The sequence below is a fragment of the Podarcis erhardii genome (genome assembly GCF_964252035.2).
Source record: "Podarcis erhardii genome assembly, chromosome: 2".
NCBI lineage: Eukaryota > Metazoa > Chordata > Lepidosauria > Squamata > Lacertidae > Podarcis > Podarcis erhardii.
This window is the reverse complement of record NC_138498.1, coordinates 29,690,498-29,707,609: the sequence shown is the minus strand read 5'-3', so window position 1 is coordinate 29,707,609 and position 17,112 is coordinate 29,690,498. Positions and strand designations below refer to the sequence as shown.

General features: G+C 44.5%; 1 protein-coding gene across 5 annotated transcripts in view; it reads right to left on the bottom strand.

Annotated features, from left to right (window-relative positions):
• The window catches only part of AATK (apoptosis associated tyrosine kinase), an 87,971-nt gene extending 71,174 nt beyond the window's left edge, over positions 1 to 16,797 (bottom strand). For 3 of the 5 annotated variants that reach the window (XM_081849511.1, XM_081849512.1, XM_081849513.1), the window contains exon 1: positions 16,091 to 16,797. In XM_081849511.1, coding sequence (XP_081705637.1) covers positions 16,091 to 16,178 — 88 coding nt within the window. In that variant the 5' untranslated portion in view covers positions 16,179 to 16,797. The remainder of the gene's footprint in view (positions 1 to 16,090) is intronic. The other 2 variants (XM_081849514.1, XM_081849516.1) reach the window with 2 other exon arrangements.
• Between the last annotated feature and the right edge of the window lie 315 nt (positions 16,798 to 17,112).

The window sequence follows — 17,112 nt, the reverse complement described above, 5'->3', positions numbered from 1 at the left end:
CTCTCCCATTCCCCTCCGTAGCAAAACCCTTTACAGCAAAAGCGCAAATCCCATCACAAATCACTCAGTTCCACTAAGTTTTCTAAAAAGATTTATTTCCAATGCAGTTCTGTCCTCGGTTTACTCAGTGCTCCAAAAGCAAAGTATTTGAAAATCTTGAACACCTGGAAATCCAAAGGACCTAGCAACATGTGCTCAGCATTGCTTTGGAAATCTGCCCTGTATTTTGGGAGCTGAGCTGCTGTTTAATGTCTGTCTCTATCTCTTTGTATTCACAAACAACAATGCTTAGTACAACCTGCCCTTAGCACTTAAATACGCATTGTGTTTGGAGGGGTGTATAGAATATCTCTGGACGCAGGTGGTGCTGTGGGTTAAACCACAGAGCCTAGGACTTGCCGATCAGAAGGTCGGTGGTTCGAATCCCCGCAACGGGGTGAGCTCCCGTTGCTTGGTCCCTACTCCTGCCAACCTAGCAGTTTGAAAGCACGTCAAAGTGCAAGTAGATAAATAGGTACCGCTCTGGTGGGAAGGTAAACAGCGTTTCCGTGTGATGCTTTGGTTCGCCAGAAGCAGCTTAGTCATGCTGGCCACATGACCCCGAAGCTGTACGCCGGCTCCCTCGGCCAATAAAGCGAGATGAGTGCCGCAGCCCCAGAGTCGGTCATAACTGGACCTAATGGTCAGGTGTCCCTTTACCTTTACCTTTACCTATAGAATATCTCAGTGCTGTCAATACACTCCTGTCCCACCTTAACCATATGAGAAAAGACCTAGTATACATGGAGGCTTGAGAAGGAAGGCAGAGGGTTGTCACACTTAAAAACAGGGGAGCCAGGGGATGGTCAAAGCTACCAAGCACCCTCCTGCATTTTTGTTTTTCCACCTCTACCACTAATCACCACTGTTTTTTCAGTTAGTAGGCAGGTATGCATCATACATCCTGTGCTAGAATCTATGCCGTGGTAGTGACGTCACACAAAATCTTCTCTTTTGGAAATAGGAAAAACGCTTTTTGGGGGAGAAGGAGAAACTTCCCAATCCCACCCTACCTTTCTTCTGAAACATTAAAGGTAAAGGTACCCCTGACAGTTAAGTCCAGTTGCGGACGACTCTGGCATTGTGGCACTCATCTCACTTTACTGGCCGAGGGAGCCAGTGTTTGTCCGCAGACAGCTTCCGGGTCATGGATGACTAAGCCGCTTCTGGTGAACCAGAGCAGTGTACGGAAACACCATTTACCTTCCCACCGGAGCGGTACCCATTTATCTACTTGCACTGGCATGCTTTCAAACTGCTAGGTGGGCAGAAGCTGGGACCGAACAATAGGAGCTCACCCCGTTGCCAGGATTCGAACTGCTGACCTTCTGATTGGCAAGCCCTAGGCTCTGTGGTTTAGACCACAGAGCCACCCGCGTTCCATCTGAATCATTAGGGCGATGCTATTATCAGAGGTAGGATATTTGGCTGTCTAAAACTGATAGGCCAGGATCAAACAACGGCTGTACTGTACTCTACTACAGTCATCTTCCTTCAGTACAGTACTGTTCAAATATTCTTTACAACCAGAAGTTCTTGTCCCACTTTTTTTCCTCTTAAGGAAATGCATGTTCAGTGAAGGAGGATGACCCAGAACTCTCTTCTGCTCTGTTTCCTAGCAAAGGATCAGTAATGCTCTCTAAGGAAGATATTCTAACAGAATTCTCATGAATAAGCAGTTAACACAAGTATTTATTTTTAAAGAGGGGCTCTTTAAAATTAGTACATATCACTGCTGCTTCCTCCTACTTTCATTCCCCTTCTTATAGTTATTTCATTTTATCAAACCCTTAGCACATGGTTAACCCCTATACTTCTTTCATTGAGAAGGAAGCAATTTCTCTTTAAAGAAAAGGTATCAGTGACAAGTGTTTAACTGTATACATATCTTAATCCCCTTTGGAACTCAAGCTGCTACTGTGCCATTGAAATGCTAAACCTGTGTTTCCATTTGCTGAAAAATACTGTTTGATATTCTCTAAAGACATTTATGCATTTCTGCTAAAATTCTCCTTTTGTTAATCTATGTCTGCTGCTGAAAAGGATCTTGAATGTTACAATATTATGAGCGTTTATAACACTCTCACTTAATGAATCCACAAAAGCTTACTCCACAATAAATATTATTTATGTATCAACAAAGTTCCCTGGGTGGCTTCGGAAGTTATGAATCAATAAAATGCAAAAACACAATCAAATAATATGATACATATATTTAAAAATAGCAATATAACCGACATAAAACCATGAGAACCATAATAAAAACAGAATAAAAACAGCCGAAACCCAGCACAGGGGAAACTGGCGCCAAAGATCTAAAAACACACTAAAAATGAGAGCACAAGATTCTTTTTTTATCTTTGCGGTACCAGACAAATGTGGTCACACCACTCTGTGATTTACAATTTATGAGTCTTTTTTTCTTTTTTCAGTTGAAAGTGAAGCACAGTAACAACAAAAGTGTAACTTAGAAATATTTCACCAAGAAAACAAGAAAGATCCAGACAGACATCACATAACTCTCAACAGTCAATACTGATATGGAGATCCAGCAAGAATGGGTTTGGTTAACCCTTGCCACATAATCATGCCAAGGTCAAGCACTTGAGAGCCAGTGTGGTGTAGTGGTTCAGAGTGGTGGACTCGTAATCTGGTGAACCAGGTTCGCTTCCCTGCTCTTCCACATGCAGCTACTGGGTGACCTTGGGCTAGGCACACTTCTCTGAAGTCTCTCAGCCTCACTCACCTCACAGAGTGTTTGTTGTGGGGGAGGAAGGGAATGGAGAATGTTAGCCGCTCTGAGACTCCTTCGGGTAGTGATAAAGCGGGATATCAAATCCAAACTCTTCTTTTAGATCCTGTTTGTTTCAATGGGAGAAACTCATGTCTGTGCTGAACATTGTTATTGAAATCAATAGGAGTTAACAGTCCTTAACTTTGGATGGAATATGCCCTTGCATCTAACTCAAGTGTTGTTAGGAAAGAATGCAGATGGAATAAAGGAAATGGGAAATATTATTTCCACATCAAAAGGCTTGGCAATTACTTCTGTGGATTACAATGGGCTCTCAGTGGTAATATGAAAGATGAACATCCTTGGGACTGCTCTCGCTGGATATGTGTCAGGGGTTTTGTGTTTCTACACAGAAAACTGATTTTTCTGACACTGTAAATTAAAGTAAACATGCTCCAAATTGTTTTGCCTCCTCTGTGGAATAGCGATTAGCTCAAGAATAGTAGAAATTGCTTTTCTGCATTCTTATTTTATTTGGTTTTCTATTCTGCTTGTTTCTTTTGAATTAAATGTTTTTGCTCTAAATTTCATTGTGCTTTGCCTTGGAATTCAAGAGACTCCGTCTGCCCAAGACCCTTGGCAAGAAGGGATCTCGTGCTCACCAAGTAGCTCCTAAATGGCTCTGAGACATAATAGGACCTGGGATTGGCCAACTCTGCCTACTGCATGTTTATGATATCCGTCAAGTCATCAAGGTACAAATAAGAGCAGGGGTGTCAAACTCAAATTCATCGGGGGCCGCATCAGCAGTTTGGTCACCCTCAAAGGGCCGGTTGTATCTGTAGGACTATGTGTAAAGTGGAGGTTTCCTGTGTAGAACGGCCGGCGCTGCTAGAGGGTAGACATTCTCTGGCTTGTAGGCTGCCGCGCATGCGCTGAAGAGGCGGCTTTCTTGTGTCAAAAAAAAAAAAAAAGCGAGAACAAAAGGTGAAGGCTGGCAGGCGGTGGCGGCTACACGGGTCACATGACAAGGTCTGGTGGGCCGGATTCAGCCCGCGGGCCTTGTGTTTGACACCTGTGAATAAGAGCCTTCTGCCAAGCAACAATTCTATAACTGATCTGGGCTGTTTTGCACAAATCATGACAGTAGTAGACTCATGACAGTACCTGTCAGAGCTGCCTCTAGGTCCCAGCTCACAGAGGACCAACGCTAGCCAGTAATAACGTATAAAAGTCTTTATTGAAGGTTAGTTTCCATTTCCAAACCGCAGCGTGCAACTCTACGTCTTAGAAGCTAGACCGGCGAAGCTCCGTCTGAGTCTCCGCCTCCTAGACACCAGTTTAAGACTCTAGCCTTACTCCACCTCTTCCGTTATTCTTTCCTCCTCTGGGTCCTTCTGCCCCCTGGGGTTTCCTCCTTTCTGGACTCTTCTGACGCTGACCCCCCTGAGTCTTGCCCCTCCTTCCGGCGGGCTTTAGGACCTGGCTCCCTATCCGGGCTACCTGCTGTGCCGCTCGCCTGTACATTTGAACTTGGCGCGCGCGCCCAGCCGGTAACCTTCCTCTTGACCGTTTCCCCGCTCTCCGATGGAGGCGTGGTCAATCCTGACTCATCTCCTCTCGCTGGTGGTGAGAACACTGGTCCCGATGCCTGGGACTCCTCCCCCCCACTGCGCTCTGGTGGGGAAGCTGGTCCTGATTTCCAACTGCTGCTCTGGGAGTCCCCGCTGGCCCCTTTCTTCTGGGGTTTCCCCCTTGGCACCCCCCTTGCCCTGGCCATCGGCGCTCCCTTCTGTGAATCTTCCGATTCGCTGGAGAGGCTCATGGAATCCCTCGGACCACTTTCATCTCCTGTGCTTCCCTCGGATTCCTCCCCCTCGCTCTCCATTTCCTCCCTCTCCTGTGCCTCTGCTCCTGAGCCCCTGACAGTACCTTATTTCCCAAACAGTGTGGTTTACTTAAATGATGTTACCAGAACCAAACCTGCTCCACTCCTTCTAAGGCGTCCTGTGTTTCACCAAAAAGAAAAGAAGCATCTCCCCCTCTGAAAAGTAGAAGAGAGATACACTCTGGAGTCAGCTGACAACATGACTTCTGCAAATATGGTCCTCCTTGTGGAAAATGTGTTCCTGTGAATAATGAACACATGAACTCTGCAAAGTAATCTTTCTGAATAACCCTTTTGAATACCTAACGCAGTCTGCAAATCTTTTCATACGAATGAAGTCTCAGTGATAACAAAGAAAGTGGGCAATTTATGCGCCTAAGTGCATATGTGCCAAAACACATTGATTTGGAAGTTAGCTCTGCTGAAATCAATGGGACTTAATTTCAAGAAAATGCATATAGGTTCAAGGCAAAACACATTAAGAGTTTGTTAAGCTGCAGCAATTATTCATGTGAACATGGCATTGCTATGCAGTCTCTGAAGCTATACAGAACAAAGCACCACCCTCAATTCACAATCACTAATGCAGCTTAGAATTCCTACTCCAGCCCCTAACCACACATTGAAAATGTCAGGGTGGGGAATCTATGCTCTCATCATTCTTTCCCTTACGTGAAGGAGTACAAAAGGGCATTCAAACACCTCTCTATCACACTTGTGCTGGGCAGATTCAAACCAGAAGTCCTCAAACTCCCTCCCACCGGTATTCCAATAAGAAAATATATTTTTGCATCCAAACACTCAGAACACATGGTTCACATTCTTCCAACAAAATCAATATTTCAGCCTTTGTTTAGTACCCGTGGCACTAAAAAATGCTCACAACAAGCAACTCACTCACACTGTGCTTTTAAAACAAGGTTGCATTTCTGATGAAGTAATAGTTCTGGGACTTGCTACGTATATGTTTCTTCCCCGTGCCATATGCAGAGAAGCCAATAATAGTGACATGAAACGTTCTCTGCCACTTCCCTCCACAACCATCCATCCAACCAACCTGCAACAATTTTATAGACAGAAAAACACTGCTGCATTAAGAGCACATACTGTCCTACAGCACACACAAAGGTTGCCAACTATTTTTGGCCCATATCCAAGCCCTGCCTATAAATAACCTATTTAAGGTAAACGGTTGATGTAGCAATAGCAGCTACCTGTCACTTATCAGCCACGTTGCTCCAAACTTTTCCTGACTTAATCAATGCCTTATTGATGCCCTAATGTTCCAACTCCTACCTCCCCCTAGGGCATAGGAGGAACGAGGAAGCAATGACCAAAGAAAGTTATTTATAGAGCCCTAAGCCAAATCAGATTCTCAGCTTTAAGATGCTGGACCCATGAGCAAACAAGAACAGCCACCATCAACACATTCAATTCTGCTCTTCTCCTTGCTTGGAACAGTTTCCCTGATGTAGACGGGGACAGAAATACCAGCTCTTGTTGAGTGTATGCATGGATGGAGGCAGGGTGAGGGACAGGATCTAGCTGGTGGGCCAGATCCCAAGATCCTCCATCCCTAGTGGGTCACTTTGACAGGTGGGTGGGGCTGGCCACCTATCAGTCACCTATATCCCCATGCTGTCAGGTGGACTGTTTTTGCTCTGCAGCATGGCTTGAGTTCAAGACTTACTGCAAAGCAAGATTCCAGCCAACCAACTTGGTTGGTGCTGTTTTCAAGCCCTGCTTTCATCTGGAATCAGATACACTCCAGAGCCAAGCTCTTGATCAGAAACTCTGGAGTGTGGCTGATCCCAAGAGGTCTTTAAGCCACCGACAAACAGCTGTCTTTGAGCCCTACTTTCAAAAGGGATCAGCAACATTCTGGAATTCTCAGTCTAGTCATGGGGCACATAATGCAGCAACCTTGCTGAAGCTTGGCAGGTCTAGGCTTGGCTAGGGCCTGGATACAGACTATGTGCAAAACCTATGGATGTCACTGTCAATTACACTATGGAATATAAACAAAATAAATAAACTGGTGTCAGTGCCAGGCAGTTGCTTATGGTTTCACTATGGCAAAAGCCCTTCATGATTTACCCCAGGGGTGGGAAGCTTGCAACCTAATCCTGGCCTGCCAGAGGGGTCCAATTTGACCCATAAGGCCATTTTTCCAAAACAGCACCCACCCCTCAGTCAGCTGACACTACTCATGACATCAGCGGATGGGCAGGAGGGTGGGGTTCAATTCTGCATTGAATGTGTCAGCTGATGGGGAGGTGAGAAATAAGTGCTTTGGTAGCCCTAACGTTTTTCACAACTCAAAGCACCAAGTACAGGGCTAGTATTCTAGCAACGCCCCTTGTGCTGCAGTTCCCAGCCAAACTGAATCAAATTTCTCCTTCCTCCTGAGTCTTAAGGAACCATTAGCCTACATAGACAGGTAATAGAAAACATTAAGGGGGAGGGGGAAGGGGAAGACCCTTATATCAGAGTCACACAATTTATCCTTCTACCCTAGTTCTGCATACTCTGGCCAGGGTCCTAAGTTGGGGGTTCTGCCTACCTGTGATCTTTTTGAACTGGAAATGCCAGGAACTGAACCTGAGAACTCCTCTGTGTTGAGCAATGTTCCCTCCCCAAAGTAACAGTGGTAGCTCCGTATCTTTCCTGGCTCTGTCCTCAAGACAACCATAAACAAATGAAAAATACATATGGGCAATGTTATGGGTTTAGGGGCTGCTTGTGCGTAAATGGTTGAGTTCTCCACTCATGCTATCTGTTTCTAAACTCTCCCAGTCCGTGGAGCCATGGACGCATGGCTACCTCAATCGCTGGCAGAATCCGTCAGTGGGCGCTTCCGGAATTTACGCCAACATAAGAGTTCCTTAACGGAAACTATCCTTCTGGATTCTCTGCGTGACAGTTTCCTACGCGGAGTAGGCGTCCCCAGCGGAGGTCCTGAGACCTCTCCGCTGTTCTCACTGGAAGTATCTTGGAGCCATCCCTCCGACTGAGTTTCTGCGGGAACTCTCTCTCTCCCCCTGCTGGTTCCTTCCTCAGCACCCGAGGCTCTCCTAGCCTCCTTGAGCCCTTCCACCACCTGACTCTCCGATGGCAGTTCCCTGACAGGCAAGATCCATTTCTTTTGACTGCAGTTCTCTATCAAAAAATTTCAAACCAACCTCTAATGTCAGAAAATGTGGCAATCCTGGGGGGAAGTATCTGTACCGGGGGGAAGGGAGTTTTGAATTCTAGTCCTGTCCTTCAAAATGTGGGTTTGTAGACTTGTTCTTAGTAGAACCACATTAGCTTTTACCCTCCCCTTCCCATGTTTTCAAGCTAAGTCTACACAATTTGATTGTTTTATTCATTTTTCCAGAAACCTACCAGCCATTCAAACCAAGGTACATACAGTATTTATAAATGCTGTATTGTTCTTAGTACTTTTCCTTGGTGGGGGGGGGGAGTACCATGTTTGCTTTCTTTCTGGCCTTTTGGAACTCATTCCATCTACCTGCTCCCACCTAGTTATCTTATAACTCTGCCTTGCAGGTGGCCTATAAACTTCTCCACAAAGGAGTGTAACCATACACAAACTACACCGCCTAGGATGGTGGAGATGCTAGACAGAAAATATCTCAACTTTCAGGAAAACAGGCACCCAGCTCCACAAAGGTTCAACAAGTACAAGTTCCAAACAAATGTAAGCCGAGTACTCAGGTCTAAAGAGCTACTGCAAAAAAACAACAACCCAGAAACCATAGATGGAACATAGAACACCAAAGGGAACTCCAATAAGCAAAGCCAACTCAGTGCCTGTATGAAACCATTCCTACAACCCAACTCTTCTCTCTTTGGCCCAGCTTAGCGTCTTTTGGGAGAGGTGTTTTATTTCATATCATGCATCGTGGAATCCCTTATCAGCTAATCCCAGCAAGGCCCCTGGGAACAAGCTATGTGCAAGAGATGGCTGAAAATACCTCAATCTAAGCAGAATGAAGTTGGGTTTTGACTGAGAAATTTTCAGCCACCCCTCAAATAGTTCAAAGGTATGAACAGGAGTCCCATTTTTATGCACTTCATAAACCTCCTGCCAGTCAAGTAGTCAGAACCAGGAGATACTCAGCTCAGAGCCAGCGTCTGGGACTCATTCTTCCGCACCATCCACTTTCTAGACTATCGTCAGTTTGCTGACAATGAAAATGATCTGCCTGCTACTAAACTGTCACACATTCCTGAGTCTGAGATGTGAATTACCAAGTCTCACTCGCAAATTAAGCCATGCTAATGTCATTGCCATTTCTGGAGATAGCCAAATTCCAATGGAAAGGCAAAAGGCATTTGGCTCAGGAATACACACGGAGTGCTCCAGGCATAAATGAACCAACAGGGAATGCTCTGAGATTTATTTATTTTTTATTAACAAAGCACAGATTGAATGAGAATGAAAAGAAAACAGAGATGGCCTAAGCCGGGCAAAAGAAACTTGGCCAACTGAGTGATCAAATATTGTGATATAACAGTCAAGCATTTTTAGGATTGCTCAGTCATCTTCATTTTATTGTTGTTGCTGCTTAGTTGTTATTAGAACAGTAACAGCAAAAATACTTTAATCGACAACAGGTTTAATACTTTTGATAATTACAGAAACAAATTAACTGTTTTTGTGCAACAATTAATTTAACTTTTCAAAGAAGTGCAACTGATCATTTTAACTTGTTAATAATGCTAGGAAAGGATTTCTATAAATGCAAAAAATTTACTGTTGCCTTTTTAGCTTTTCACATGAGGGACAGTTAATGGAAATAAAATATAGTAAGAGCAATTATTATTTTAAAAAAGAGTTCAGTTTTTAACAGCATTTGTGCCAAGTAACTAGCGGAGTGACCCATTCTTCAAGCATCATCAGTATTAGATTCAGCACAGAAGGGGTACTCCTTGCAAGCAAGGAGGGGTCATGGGTGTTCACAATCAGTATCCTTTACCACTAGCTACTGTTCAGAGGTGAGGTGCCTGCAGGTATAAGCAGGTGGCCAATAAGAGAAGCTCTGGTATGTTGCTAAATTTACCTCAGCTAAGCAAACTTGGAGAAGCAATTTTGTTTTATTTGCATTTTAATGCAAAACTACCTAATTTGCACACCTTGAACTAATATATGAACTAAAACAGCATCCTTCAAAAATTCACACAGCTCCAAATTTTTGCAACACGGTTCTCCAACAAAACAATCTGGACAAAAATGCATATAATTATGGGAAAGTGTGCAAACAGATGCATATAATAAGTGGAAGTAACATACACAAATGCATTACATTAGGGGAAATTGCTTGTAAAGATCTGTATATCAGTCAAAACTCCATACCAAATGTGCATATTAGACGAAAGTGCATACAAAAATGTGTTTATTAGGAGAAATTCGCACTAAAATGGTTATGAATTTTCATGAGGATTATTTTTTCTCATAAGTGCACATTGCTGCAGAAATATGGAGAACTGAATTTAAGACTAGAAAAAATGAGAAAGAGGGAGAAATTAAAATGGACAGATTCATCCACCTTTGCCCACTACTAACAGGCTAAGGCCAAGCAGCCCTCACTCTTGTTTTCGTTAATGACACTACAGTGGTACCTCTGGTTAAGAACTTAATTCGTTTTGGAGGTCCGTTCTTAACCTGAAACTGTTCTTAACCAGAAGCACCAATTTAGCTAATGGGGCCTCCCGCTGCCGCCGCCGAGCAATTTCTGTTCTCATCCTGAAGCAAAGTTCTTAACCCAAGGTACTGTTTCTGGGTTAGTGGAGTCTGTAACCTGAAGTGTATGTAACCTGAAGCGTCTGTAACCCGAGGTACCACTGTATAATGAAACAAAAAGTTTCTACTGACACAGTAACTTCATGAAACATCTGACAACATCTGACCACAGCAAAATAGCAGGTGGACAGTTCACTGCTTGGCATGACAGCCCTAGGCAGAGATGGAGCCCAAGGAAGGAAGCATCATTTCACTTTCAAGAAGGCAAAGCAACACCGCTCTCCTAACATGCACATGCATACTATTTGAAACATAATCCTACTATAAAATATGACTTAAAAAAGAATATATGTGAGAAGTCATATAATTCCTCCACAAGACCCCGAAAGGCTGGATGGAAAACCTTCTACAACACGCTTCCTCAACCTCAGCCCTCCAGATGTTTTGAGACTACAATTCCCACCATCCCTGACAACTGGTCCTGCTAGCTAGGGATGATGGGGGTTGTAGTCCCAAAACATCGGAAGGCCGAGGTTGAGGAAGCCTGGTTTAGCGTATGATACCAGTCATTTTACCTGCCAGGATCTGTAAGATAGAGTTGTTCCGCCTGGCCTTTGGCTTAGAATCAATTTGATTCCCTCCCCCCTCTTTCTTTTTTCCTTTCTCCTCCTGTGAAGAGGCTGCATCTTAGTGTTTTAATGTTGTAATCTCGTTTTTTAAGTTGTATTTTAATCAAATTGTTTATATTATTGGTTGTTAGCCGCCCTGAGCCCGGTCTTGGCTGGGGAGGGCGGGGTATAAATAAAATTTATTATATTATTATCATTATCTGTACCCCAAACCCTAAGTTTCCTAGATCCACATCCCTCCCTCTCTGTCTCTGGGCTCCTGGTGGGTCAGAAAATTGGCCAGCACATTCATAAAGAGGAATATCATTGAAGTAAGGCAGGCAGGATCCTGGGGAGGCAATCATAGTGCCAGCAATATGTTTCCCCTCTTTGCTCCACCTACTGTATCACTACTGAACATGTGGGTCTTATCAGCTCCAGACAAGCCAGAAGCATTCCAAGCAGAGCCATTTCTTCCCCAAAGGACACTAGGTAAATGCCTATAAGCTGTCATTGAGGTCCCTTCATGCTCATCATTCCCATGCTCAGCACACCTCCTTCCACCCCTTTTCTCAGTTGAGGGGCGCAGGATACCATTTAGCAACCACAGGTCCTTTGTCCTGCTCCAAATAAATGTACCTGCAATGATTATCTCTGCATTTACAAGGGCTGATATGAGCATCTGCTCTAGGTCTTTGGGGTGACAAGATTCTCTCCCCTCCTTGAATGGTCCCACCTCCTCCTGACCTATACACTTTCCTTAATCCCACAGGCCTAGTTCATAAGGATGAAAGAGAACAAAATGAGCGAATGCTGTTGTTCCTTCATTTGCTCACTTATTCAGGGTACATTATCTGTGAGTGACAACAAATAGGAGAAACAGGAAGGACAAGGGGGCTCCGAAGACTGACAGTGGGAACTCTACCACGACATGCAGCTCTACCAGTGCTCAACAAAGCAAATCCCCAATACTGATTTCAACTTGAAAAACACAGGCCAGTGTACAAGCTAATACAACTCCCATCATCCCTGACCACTAGGAATGATGGGAGTTGTAGTCCCAAAAACGTCTGGAGGGCTGGGTTTGCCTATGCCTGAGCTAATACACTATGGGAGTCTAATGCTGACTTGAAGTTATTGCTCTGATAAGAGTACGTGCACACCATTCCTTGCCATCTACTTCTGGAATAGATTCACGTATCAATTTCCTACCCCTCCCTCCCACACCCATGCACTACCGGTCACCTTGCAAATGAACCATATGTTTACCAATCTTTTGAATGCAGCATCAAGCAGTCTATTTGCTGGCTGCTTTGGAATTTGGCCAACTTGTTTTCTGAAGCCCGGTAAACGTGTGCTGACCACATGTGTTGAAGCATTCACAAGACAGGTTTCCATGTGCATCTCAACCACGAAACAAATGTAAATACAAAACCTCGCTCATGGGGGGGGTGATTGTGTGAATCCAATTTCCAGCTGCTTACCACTGGTTAATAACTTAAGCAATTATTAATTCCTTGACTCTCTGCTAAAAATCTTTCTGCATTGCTGTGTTTCATTAGTTCACAATCCTCTGCTGTCTGAGAGCTGGCAAAGACTGTGAGCTATATGGCAGGAAGGCCCCTGATCAAATCTCTTCACAGCTATGAACCTAGTAGGTGGCCTTAGGCAAACCACTATCTTCCATACTCAGCCTTTTATAAGAACTAATATCAGAGGAAAATGTGGAGAGGAATTGTAGAGAAACAGCTGCAAGCACCAGCAAGGCTTCGCTGATTGCCACCCCATTGTATATGATCAACGATCAGCGGATCAATAATACAGCAATACACAATATAAAGAGCAGGAATGGGGAACCTGTGGCCCTGATCACTAGTCATAATGGCTGGGGCAGATGGCCGTTGTGAGTCCAACAGCTGGAGGACCACAGGTTCATCGGTACAGAGCCACAGCTCTGAAAGAGAACAGGAACCGAACTATAAAAGGCCACCTATTCCAATCCCCTTGCTCTTATACGAAGCAACTCTGTCTCCCTTGTTCCCAGATCAGTTCATGTAACCTTAACACACTTTGCTACAACCCGAGAGCAAACCTCTCCTTAAGACTCAAGCAAGCGATCCAAGTCACGTACATTGAGGCACAGGAAAAACAAAACAACAAACAAGAAGTCATTAGTCAATCTGACCGCCAAAAAAACCAAATATGTGGCAATCAGTCGGGCGCTGAATATGACCATAACCCATCTATCTATTTCCCCATCCAAAACTTCATTGAGAAGAGAGAAAGTCCATGCTATCCAATATCCTGTCCATACACTTACACTGTATGCCTCTGAAATCAAAATCACGTACTATGGGATGTTCACAAAGCTATACATAAGTTGGGAAATGATTGGTTGCATCAACAATATGATGCAGATCCCATGGCACAGCTGCAGAGTAGTTCATAACCAATGTTGCAAGCAACCCAGGACACACTGCAGATCATGGAGGTCAGCTGCACATTGGTGCACAGTCAGTGTAAGATCAGTCCACCAAATTGTGGCCACAGAGGATCAGCTGGCAATTTACCACTTCTAGTGGGAGAGAGCTGCACAACGCTAACACAGACCTATTTTTGTAAGATTTGTTTAATGTTTTGGTGTTACTTCTGAGTTTTCTTTAGCTTTAGCATTATGTAAAATCAAACAAACGTTCCCTATTCACTTTTCTTCAACCAACACTACTTATTCTATCTTCACTATCTCTCTTCTAAGATGGAAGGGAACCTACAAAAAGAGGGTGAGAATTTTTCTTACACCCTTCAACATACTGAATATGTGCCATGTAACATCTGTAACTAGTATCCATGTCCAAGTCCATCGTGTATTTTAAAAGACAAGCACCCAAAGTACCATGCATCATTCAAGAAGTAAACATATAATACATCAAATGATTGATATTAAGACATTCTGATCCTTTTGGTATTATTTCTTATTCCTTTCCTAACACTCTCTAGCCATGTTTGCTATTTTAGTGGCTAAACAGACTGAGCTGATGGTTCCAGGGTGCTATTTACAAACTATGTCATTACCTTTTTTCATGAGTGATAAAAGCTAACACTATTTAGGCATTACATGATTCCACCCAAAGTATACATTCATTTGCACTGATCAACACTGTCTTTCTATGCTGCTTTTAGGAAAGAGATCTTGCAAAAGCCTTTGTGAAAATTTGGGTAATCCTTCCACATGAACACCTAGAAGATGAAAGCAAAGTAATCGCATCCCTCTCTGTTTATCAACCTCCATCTGCGGCCAAATTGGTGAAATGCAAGGTCAGCTCACACACTGCAACAGAAACATACATAACTAAGGAAACAGGTCCATTTTTATTTGGGGCATGCACTTGAGATTTAACACAAAAGCTGCAAAATAGCTACTTATATAACATACGATTCCCTAATGCCTACATGATGGAGTTGCAAGTTCCTATATGCACCAACTGAAATTTGGCTGAACAGCATTTTACCAATTTTTGCTGAAGACTGTATAAGGCAAAGGACAGGACCTGAATAAATTTATTTATCAGCGAGGGCAGAGTTTGGTTTGTTTGTGCTATCCTCTATCCCTCTGCATGTTTTTCATCGGACAGATGCCTTTTGAGAAGACTCAAGCCATTACAGAGCCCAAGACATCATTCCAGGCCTGCCAGGTAGCAACTGCAGTGGAATCCAGAAAGCTGTGCCAAGATCATATTATCAGGGCAGAACACGGCAGTTTGTTTTCACATGAGAAATCCAGTGGAGAACATAAAAGTGACATTTGGAGGGACTGAAAACAAATTCATGTTTCATTCATAGGCGACTGAGTCAGTCTTCCACCAGTGTGGCAGATAAGGACTAGGGGCACACAAATTAGTGGAAAGAGATGAGGGGAGATGTGGAGGGGAGAGGGACCCATGAGAATTAGAAGCTATTTCAGACGATAAAAGCAAAAGGCACCAGGAAGACAATGGATGTAAAAGCACTTCAGGAGCAAATTGGGATGCCGATGTAGAGATTAGGTTTCTACCTTTCGGGATTCCTGGCTGAGGAAAGCAGTGAAACCTGTCACCAGAAGATGCAAGTCCCTCTGGGATACAACAATTCTGACTTTGCAGAGTCAACATGCTCCTGCTCATCCACAAATCAAGGACTAGCAATTACCCAGCCAAAAGGTTTATGGCTGAACAGGGTCAAAAAATCAATCACCTCTAGCAAAGGGAAGTTTCAATTCAAGACTGACACCCAGCACAGAGAAAGGCCCAGCAAGGCAACAAGGTTCCCTCACCCCACTTTTGCTCGACTTTACGCAATACAACCTTCACAAGAACGCAGAGCAAGAGGCCTGCAAGGGTTATAAGCCACATAAAATTCCATCTCTTCTGCAATTAAAGGGAACTTCCAGGCACGAAAATTCAAAACCTCAATCACTCACACCCCAAACAAGTCATGTTTTAAAGAGTGGCCACCACCATAAATACCTTGTTTGCATGCAAGGTATGCCCTCAGAAGATGTCACATACACTAGTATGAACTGCACTTTAAATGTCAAATTATCTCATATGGGAGATGCCCAGGTACTCTTTGCACATACCCCTAATTTCCAAAATGATGGAAGGGGAGGGGGAACCGAACAGTTGATAAATGGTGATGCAACTTTTGCAGGAAGAATCTGTTCCTGAGGAGCCTTTCTAAAAATCACAACCCAAGGCAAAAGCAGTGTGTGGGAGCAGGGGACTGGGGTACTGTTGTTGTGTTGTTTTGTTTCCTTGCTTGATTTAACTGCCACCTTTCCCACCAGCGGCCTGATAAAATGGCTCAGATTCAGCAAAGGGTTAAAGAACGCAAGAAGTGCGGGGGGGGGGGCAGGTAGAGGATAATTGCCTGCAAGGGGAAATAAATCTGTAGCTGAAGTGGGAGGCAAGGAGAGGAAAATCAAAGGCGATTGGGGGGGGAGGGGAGAGAGAGAGATAGAGAGGAAGGGAAAGGAAAATTGAGAATTCATTACTTTTTTTTTTTTTTTTTTTTTTACAGAAATAAAGCCAACTTACCGGGGTCGAAGTGCGAACTGAAGGCAAAGCTGGGGTTGAAAAATGAAGCCGACATGACAATAGCCAAGAGATTTGCCACCATTCCCATGGCAAAGCAGAAAAGGGGGGAAGGGTTGTAGGGGGTGCAGAGAAGAGAGAAGGGGGGGGGGTGGATCAAAAAATTAAATGACAGAAGCAGCAGACACTAGGCAGGTGAGGCGGTGGGATGAGGGGAGGGGGCTGAAAGCTCTCGCAACTCCAGAAGTTGCGCCGGTGCCACATTTAAAAAAATCACCATCTCCTTTCCTCTTGATAGCACAGCCAGGGAATTCAATGCTGCAGCTCCTCCTCTTCCTCCATGTTATTATCCCAGTGCGTCGCCTTCAGGTATTTTTTAGCCGATTACATCCTCCATGGGAAGATGAAGGGGGTTCGGGTTGCAACGGCCACAGTTGCAAGTGGTAGCATAAGCGAGTTGCTTAGCTATATATCTATTTCTTTTCTTTATAATTTGAGGCTGCTGTTTTTAATCGCAACGACCCCGGCGTTCGGCGTTGCAAAATCAAGCCAAAACAGATGCTAAGAGAAGCTGCCTGCAAAAAAACAAAATCAAATTGCACCTGGCTCGGTGCCGTCCTCCAAAGAATGGGTACAGCCTAGTGAGTGTCTTGCAAAAGGAGTGAGAGGAGATGTAGTCGCGCACTCTCCACCCCACCCCCACCCCCCTCTCCGGCTGCCACACAGGGGGAAAAGCTTTGCACCAAAACAAGAGAAAGCTGGAGCGTCGAGGAGGTGGGGGGGAAAGAGATCACTGGCTGCAGCGATAACCGCCAGGGCAGGAGAGGAGGCTGCAGAGCGGCTGCAGAACACCAGGGCAGCTGCCGGTTCTAGTGGGAATGCAAAGGAAGGAGCTGTTCCAGTGCTGACCCTGGGAGAAGCAGCAGCAGCAGCCGCCACAGCAACGCCATCTTGCTCCAGATCTGCCCTCCCCCCAACACTGCAGCAAGCGGCGGGGAAGGAGCGAGGCGGGGGGGAAGGGAGAA